The following is a 9,042-nucleotide window of genomic DNA, read 5'->3' as shown; positions in this document are numbered from 1 at the left end:
GTAGCCCTATTCTAGTATCCCCTGCCTGTCGTAAAAGGCGACTGAAAGTGGGCTTCCGGGATTGCGGGCGGCAAGAGTGGGAGCTCGTACCGTCCAACAAGCAACCCCGGGAAGGACGGTGGTGTGTGTGTAGCCGCATACCGTCGTAAACACCAGGAGTGCGGGAGGAGCGTAAATTGCTCCCCCAAGGGCAGAGCCCGATAGGGGCATCGCGCTCGGAGGACTCCGGTTCTGTTCCATCGGAGACCCCGGAGTTCTCCGCCAAGCACTGAAGACGGCTACCGGGGGGGTTTTAGTGCGGTAAAAGTAAAACATAACCCGGCGTCGCTCCCACGTCGTCGGGTACCTTTTGTAGGTTTCCCCCTCGTAAAAAAAAGGGTAGGTACCTATATTGTAGAATCGGTCCAAATCGTAGCAAATCGTATTTTGACAACAAGCAAAAATGGCATAGTAATTATGTAATCGAATCCAATGACATTTTATATTATGTGGTCGAATCTAGTAGATTCATAGATAACTACCAGACTTTAACTACTATTTGAAATCTCGAGGAGATTATTTACTGCTTCCCTCAATGATGCTGTTCAATCCATGTTCGCTTAACGTCTTAAAGAAAACAAATTTAACGTGACCAATCACGTGTGATACTTTAGGGTGTGCGTAGTCTCCATACAAGCTATGACACATGCACTGATAGTGGGTACACAACTTTACGGATCACCAAATTATATTTATATCACGGCGTGCGTAAATGGACGTTTTACGCACGCTTCGCGTGCGCAAAACCCCCATTTCCGACCCCGTAATATAAAATTTTATACAACACGCGGACGAAAAATGTTTTTCTGACTCGTGTGATTGCAGTCCTCGCCTGCGGCTCGGCCTGCAAACTCACACTTGTCAGAAAAAAATTTTTCGTCCTCGTATTGTAATGTACTATTTTTCAATAGCTGTGTTATCTACTTATATAGTAGGATTTTTCGTTTTTACTGAAGTTTAATTTTCATTTATTCATATTTTAGTCTGCTTACTGAGACAGTTCTAAAAAAGATGCTTTCTACACTCACTCTACTAGGATTCTCTGTGACGAGGGTACCATGAACACAGACAAAGACGAAGACGCAAAATGTCCATTTATATACCTTTGGCCAGGAATCAAACCCTGATCCTTTTGTGCGTCAGGGCAGTATGGTGACCGCTCCGCCACACGAAATATGAGGTGCACATGATCATAAGGAACTGAGTGATCTCTGTAAGTACTATTATTTTTGTTATGTACCCATTTTATAACCTACATTTTAATACCAAATTACTATTGGAAAAATAAATAAAACACGCAGTATAGATTCAGTAGAAAATCTATTTTAGTTTTATAATTTTTACATAACTTAATTTAATTTTTGTGTATTTATATAAAAATCTGCGTTTGTCTTAAAAATATAAGGTGAGAAAAAATAATGCAAGGTGTACAAAGAAACCTTAAATATGAATGTAATAATTATTATTAAATGCACTGTCTCAGTTATAAATGTTATAATGTAGTTATATGTTACTTTAAATTTCAATTTATTTCAATTTTCTATTTAATTATTTTTTTATTTACATTGAACGGGATAAATAACTAATGGACTTTTCCCAAGTAAATTTTCACTATATAATAACAAATAAATAATTAAAATACTTGAGACAGTAATTAATACATTGAAACAGGTAAGAAACTAAAAGCTTATTTATAAGAAACCACAGAATAGCCATAAAGTACACAGAAAATTAACAGTGAAAAGTCCTGTAAATTGCAAGGCATATGCTTTGAGTGTCAATGCAGCTAGTGCACTTGTGTAATCAATTTCATTAGCGGTAAGTAGAAACTTTGGTGATTGTTTTTTTACGCCAAGGAGAAGTTGATACAAAATTGGTTTTCTAGAACCATAAAATATGAACATTGCTTTTATAACGTAGAAAAACACCAAACCAGTTAAATTTTAAAGGAAAATTTCTACCACATTTATTGTTACTTATTTAGTAGGATATTATTAGGTATATGTTCGGTGAAATAGTGAACAATTACCTATACCCGAGCCTATACCAATAATATTGCCAAGCATTGTGGTTTTATTGTAAGAAGTATAGTTTTGTAAATTAAATTTTATTTTTTACTTCACATCTATTCTATGGTATAAACATATAACTTTAATGTCGCCGAGAAGAATACGAGACAATTAAGGACGATACAGGACGATTAACAGGTATTGAGTGTGGCCAGATATTCGTTGTACTTCTTCTCCTGAGCTTGCTGTAGTTTCTGCAACTTCTTAATGAGACCTTTACTGAGTTCCTTGCCTTCGTGATCATGTGTTGGTAACCCCTGCAAGGAAATAATTATAATCATTTAAATATCGTAGAATAATAAATAATAGATGTTATACTTTTAGAATTTGTATGATAAATTCTATACAAAATTTTCAAGCATGATTAGATTTTAACTTTTTAATAATCATATATAAACCTCGTGTTATTTTCAAATATCGGAACAATGAAACAAATTGGAAGGAATTGTGGAGGTAAGTCTAATTATGAATTTGGTGGATGCACTGCTAAGCTAGACGCATATTTTTTTTTTTTTATAATATGAGAGTAGCAGACGAGCATGCAGTCCACCTGATGGTAAGTGGCTACTGCCGCCCATGGACATCTGTAATCAACCCCAGATAGGATTAGATATTCCTACCTGAGGTCGGCCACAGATGCGCCGCTACCCTTGAGGACTAAGCTGGAACGCCTCGGAAAAGTCTATCTCCCTTACCACACCCTTCAAACCGGAACACAGCAGCGCCTAACACTGCTGTTATTAGGCAGAAATAGGTGTGGCGGTGGTGCCGCCGGAGTCGAACCACAAAGGGTTCTACCACCTTCAAGTAGCATAGCAGTGCATCCACCAAATTACAGACAGATATTAGCCATTAAACATATTAAATTAATTTACCTTATCATCAAACTTAGAATATTTATCAGTCTCTTTTTTGAACATTTCTGAAGGCGGTATTTTCTTCTGTTCTTCCTTTGCTTTTTGTGCTTCTAATAACTCTTGCTTCTTTCTCAGTTTTTCTGCTTCAACTCGCTTCTTTTCTTCTCTTTCCTTCATTAGCTCTTCTTTACTAACAAGCTTGACAACCGTACGATCTGATAGGAGATAAAAATATTGTTGTTCAAAAAGTACTTACTATGTTGCATTTGTAATAAATATTATAACAAAACAATTCAATAAATCAATTTACGATGTTTTGTTTGTAGCACATACAATCATCGAGGAATATGCAAAAGACGGGGGCATGGGTGCATGTATGAAAATGCGTACGTGCATGATACGTACGGACGTTCATAAACACCAGAGTGCGTGCATGCGTGCGCGTGTGACCGCATACCGGACTCGATTCTTACGCCGAGCGCAGGCAGGGCGTCGTCGCGAGACTGGATGTATACTATATATTAGTGTGCGTGGTTGTACGTGCATGTGAAAAGGAAAACGCACGCACACAAATGTATGAATACATTAATGTGCATGCCTACATATGTATACTGGTGTGTGGTGGTACCGGGCTTGTCCTCGAGGCGCACGCCGAGCGCGGGCAGCACGTCGTCGCGCAGCGCGTCGCAGAGCGCGAGCACGGCGGGCGCGGCGGCCGCGCGCGCCGCCTCGCGCACCTGCCCGCGAAACGTGCCCAGCGCCTCCAGGTACGGCATCACCGTCTCCTCCAGCTGAACGATAATAGATTTATATTACTTTTGATTATATGTATGTTATGTATGTTAGGACCGGCATTATAATCATAGGTCATGAATATTGTTATTAATGTATATTTCGTATATTTTTATAATATAGGAAACAATTGAGATTTTGAATGAATACTTTGATAATTAACACTGTTGGAAGTTAATTGGATTTCTCAATGATTTCTTATCCTGACATCCTTCCCGACGATGATACACCGACTTACTCACACTTCGCACTTACATTATGACATATGCGCTCGAGACAAATATACCTGCAGTAACATACACTACAAAAATGCACTATATAGATATTCGTCAAGTATAGACGAACATGTGCGAAAACATGTATGTGAATAAACTACTCGAGCGTATTCAGTACTTATCACTTTGTCGTTTCGTCACCATTCTGCTGGGTATCGACACTGTAGACGCTATTTAAAGCAAATTAATTTTGCGACTTTATTGCTGCATGGAGTTTACATATTCCTCATTATTCAACAAGATACTTCACAAACGGTCTTTGAGTCATTAAATCTAAACGTTGCATTGAAACAAACAATCCAGCTGAAACCACTAACGCAAACATCGCCATCGCCGACGGGGAAGCCGATGCCGCCGCGCGGGCCCGCCACGGCGCCGCACACGTGCAGCACGTCGGTGACGTAGCGCGCGGCGGCGGCCAGCAGCGGCGCGGCGCGCGGCCGGCCGCTCTGCAGGTACACGTGCGCCGCGCACACCAGCTCGCGGAGAGCGTCCAGCGCGCCGCGCGTGTCTATGTTGTCTGCGAACATATATCAACATTTATAATCAGATTCTCTATTCAAAATTGTATTTATTTACTAGTGGTGCCCGCAGCTTCGCCCGCATTTTAAAGAAATAATATGACATACATAAAACGGAAAATTTGTACCCTCATTGGAATGACAGTGGTGCCATCTGTCGAAAATTGGTCTTACCAACTTCCAAACCCTCGTTGGCTCTTGGACAACAACTTTGCTAAAGGTTGCTAACTTTGCTAACTTGATCAAATGCATAGTTTCCGATTCTATAACTACTTACGAATTAAAAATTAATTAAAGAAACCTTTTCCCACGGACTAAATTGTGAATCTAAACCATTCTCAAGTCCCCTTGAACACACAACAAATTTCATCAAAATCAGTCCAGTCGTTTAGGAGGAGTTCATCGTAGCGAGTAGTGTACGAGACACAACAAAGACACGAATTTCCATAACTACCCAGAGATGGTTTGAAGATAATAGTATTCTTTGCATTTTTTTTTGTAATATAAAAGTATGTAATAAACAAGCACGCAAGGGGCAATTGCTGCCCATGCACATCTGTAATCAACACTAAATAGGATTAGAGTAACTTCTAAACATTATGCTACAAATAAATAGAGATACAAAATAAAAAGTAGAATTGCGTTATGTCCATAAGGACTAGTTAATGTCCGTTAAATTCAAACCAGAACAGCAGCACTTACCTGTATTAGGGTAACTTTATAACGTTTTGTAAAAAAAAAATCAAAACTACTGTCAATTCACACCAAAGGAGTTTTACTTCAATAACATTATAAAATTATTACTAAGCACAACTCACCGCACAGAGCCGCGTGAACTTGCTCCTTGACAGATGTGAGCTTAGCAGAGAGTTGTTGTTCTTCAGGCCCCCACTCGCCACCGCAACCCTCGTCATAACCGGAGCGCAAAGCATCTTTTACTGTTAGGAAAAACTCCTGAAATAATACTTTTTATTACAGAAACAATTTCGTTTGAGCTCAGAATCTTTTGCAAAATTATCACGCTTCACGTCGTTTATTATATAAGTGAGCGAAACAAAATGCAAAATATTTCAAAACTCATTACTTACATTAAACATTTTCTCAGTCTGTATAGCCATTTCCATGGTGTTTTCAGAATAGTCTAACGTCTCTTTCCAGCCGTGTAACAAGAACGCTATCCGTAACTGACGAGCGGTGTGACGTTGCAAAGCGTCCGATATTGTGACGAAATTCTTCAATGACTTGGACATCTTGCAACCAGCGATTGTTAGGTGGCCAGTGTGTAAGAAGTAGTTGACCCAACCAGGTGAATCGAAATGTGCCTTTAAACGAATTAAAAATATGTTTAGTATTGTTAATTAAACAAATAACAGCTGGGTATCATTTTACACCCACACAACCATACTTAAGTCACTAACTCACTCCAAAAAAAAGGAACAAACATGAAAGATAAAATGAGTGGTTATAAAGCAATCAAATAAGTATATTTAGTTAATTAGCAAAAGATAGTACTATTGTAACCCATGGGATATCGTATTGTCATAACTTGGCCCGAAACAGTTCAAATTTATTCTGATTTTTCCAGTTATGATGTGAAAAATATTCACCAATATCGATGAATACATTCTTGTACCTGATACTAACCTCACTTTGAGCCAACTCATTGTCATGATGGGGGAATTTCAAATCCACACCACCAGTATGGATATCTAGGTTTGAACCAAACACATCTGAGGCCATTGCTGAGCACTCAATGTGCCACCCTGGTCGACCCTCGCCCCAAGGAGAGGGCCATGAGGGCTCTCCTCCTTTACTACGCTTCCATAACGCAAAGTCGTTTGGAGATCGTTTTTCTGCAGTTTCATCACTTAAATCACCTGAAATAAAATAATAAAACATTATTTAATAATCAGCAATGATTGACAAAGTATCTCTTAAGACGACATAGGTTTAGCAAAATTGCAATGTGCCAATTAATTAGTAAAACACAGAAACAAAGTTTTATCAAGGTACCAATACACACACTTTTACTTCTAATGTTGGGAAAACATTTACTTGAGACTAATGTATATGAGCAGCATATGACCAACAGTAAGGTATTTGGTTGAAGACTCAAAATGCAATCAGTTTATTTAATAACTCATTTTATAGATTTACAATGCCAATTACAGTCCAAGAGCTTTGCATTTTTTCAGTAATACTGCATAGGAAAATGTAACACACATTTTCCTACTCAATCCAATTTATAAACTACATACAAAATAGTACATACCTTCACCCTCTTGTAATGATTTTGTATCTCCATAGGCTTCAGGCACAAGACGTGCGTAGTGATGCTTTTCTTTACTATCAAATTCACCTACATTGAAATATACTGAGCCATTAGACTCATATGCTAAGCCATTATCTATAATTTTTTGTATAAATGCTACAATTTGTGGTATATATTCACTAACTCTGGTCAAAACATCTGGTGGTAGAACCTGCAAATGAATATTATATACTTTTAATTTTGTAATAGTTTCATAATTTCATAGTTACCAATACTAAGACATAGTAATATGTAAATTATAATAATTCTTCATTATCCTGTCAATTAATGCCTATGAAGTACTTAAATGATGTTCAAGTTCAAAGAGTTCTACCACCTTCTAAGTTACTAACTAAATTAGGTATATTTACTAACTAATACTTACATTAAGAGCCTTCATGTCTTTATGGAACTCATTTTCCCAATACCTAGGTAGATCTGTGAAAATAGCATTATCAGTAACAGTGGCTCCATACTGCTTGTCTAACCAGTCTGATATGGGGTCTTTAGCTGACTTCAGCATATCACATTTAGCTTTTGCAATCTTCTCATCATCCTTAGATTCAATGGCAGCTTTTAGTTCTTTTACTGCTGATGCAACACTGCAAACAACCATTATATGACTATTGAATAACTCAGTACACAGTAGTTTCTCAATTAAACATAATCAACAGGGGGTACTTTGCATGTTAGACATTTGCCCTTGCCAGTGACAATATTGTTCTAGTATATTATAATAATAATATAACAAGTAAAGAAAGTTTTTGAGATTTTCTTGAAAAACTCTAATCTGTAGATTGCTCCATATAAAATAATAAAACCATAATTTATAGCAATTTAAATTATTAATTGATATTATCACAATGTAAATTAGTGTCCATTAGTAATAATCAATCTATCCCATTTTTGCATACCGAAGAGAAAAATTTTGATAATTTCTAGTATGCTGGAATTGATAAATTTTAATTTATGGTAGTCAAAATATTTGCATGGATTTTCAACGGACAGGATAACTTAATATAATATGCATCATTTAAATGGATATTTATGTAAAAGATATGAATACTAACTTGTCTAACATCTTTTGTAAAGCATTCTTCTTATCAGTATCTTCAGTATTTTTCACAACTTCTTCATAGTAATTTACAACAGCTGTTGCATCATCTATTGTTTTATCCAGACTTCTCGCTTCTTTCACATACTTTTCATACAAGTGATTCTGTCGTGCCCTTTTTATTATTTTGTCATCGATGTCTGTGATATTCATTACATACAGTATATCATATCCAAAATAATTTGACAAAATCCGTCGCAATATATCGAAAGATATGTATGACCTGGAACATATGTTTGAAATATAAGTACATGATTATAGTTACATCCAACAGATTACAATATATAATATATATCAATTAAAATAAAATTATTGCTTAATAAAATACCAATAGTTACTAAATTTAGGAATAAGGAAAATCCATATTTTTCTGAGAGATACGAGATTTGGTAATTACCTAGCATGCCCCATGTGCGATGCGTCATACACTGTGGGACCGCAGCTGTACCAGTTGATGCGGTTACCCTTCGAACATACAAACTCTTCCTTCTGCCTGGTTAAGCTGTTGTACAGTTTCAGAACCGGCCGCTTCTCTGCTTTCATGGGCGGCGACCAACTTGGTTGAGTTCTTTTGGACATGATTAATATTTCTGTGTCCGCGCTAACCTAGAAAATATCGAAAACTGATAACAAATATTCGGAAATATATACAACGAAAAAAAACTACTTTTGTATATTTACATATATGCCACGTACCTGATTTAAATCATAAAAATACTAAACGTGTATCTTACTCAGCACAACAGTTCGACTAAACAAAACAAAACAGCTGAGCTGATGCCACCACACTTGTACACCGCATAGTGATGGTTAGCTCGAGTTACTTAACTCGAGTTAACTCGAATTGGGCTTAACTCGAACCAACTCGAGTTGAACCGAATGAAACCGAGTCGGAGCGAAGACTGCCGATCATTTGAGACTATATTCATTCATAACAAACAAGTGTCATAATTATGTAGATTTGAGGTTAACTTTTAAAGTGCCGGTTATTGTTGTATTCGTTGTATTGTACATAAGATTTTTAATTATTTTTGTTAATTACTAATTGGTAGTTAATTGACAGG

General features: G+C 37.0%; 1 protein-coding gene across 1 annotated transcript; it reads right to left on the bottom strand.

The window, feature by feature from the left end:
* Window positions 1-1,510: 1,510 nt before the first annotated feature.
* CysRS (cysteine--tRNA ligase, cytoplasmic) lies at window positions 1,511-8,779 on the bottom strand. Its single transcript, XM_073085535.1, has 12 exons — window positions 8,675-8,779; window positions 8,376-8,584; window positions 7,935-8,201; window positions 7,250-7,466; window positions 6,826-7,036; window positions 6,198-6,430; window positions 5,642-5,875; window positions 5,372-5,507; window positions 4,350-4,552; window positions 3,594-3,756; window positions 2,984-3,180; window positions 1,511-2,365 (listed from the first exon to the last, which is right to left on the bottom strand). The coding sequence occupies exons 2-12, from the start codon at window positions 8,555-8,557 to the stop codon at window positions 2,240-2,242; spliced, it is 2,169 nt and encodes a 722-aa protein (XP_072941636.1). The 5' UTR covers window positions 8,558-8,584; window positions 8,675-8,779; the 3' UTR covers window positions 1,511-2,239.
* Window positions 8,780-9,042: the final 263 nt, after the last annotated feature.

Source organism: Epargyreus clarus, unplaced genomic scaffold, assembly GCF_041222505.1.
Source record: "Epargyreus clarus isolate Ecla_fem2 unplaced genomic scaffold, WU_Ecla_fem_2.2 ptg000023l, whole genome shotgun sequence".
Lineage (NCBI taxonomy): Eukaryota > Metazoa > Arthropoda > Insecta > Lepidoptera > Hesperiidae > Epargyreus > Epargyreus clarus.
Note: the sequence above shows the minus strand (reverse complement) of the source record. Positions and strands in the feature narration are given on the sequence as shown.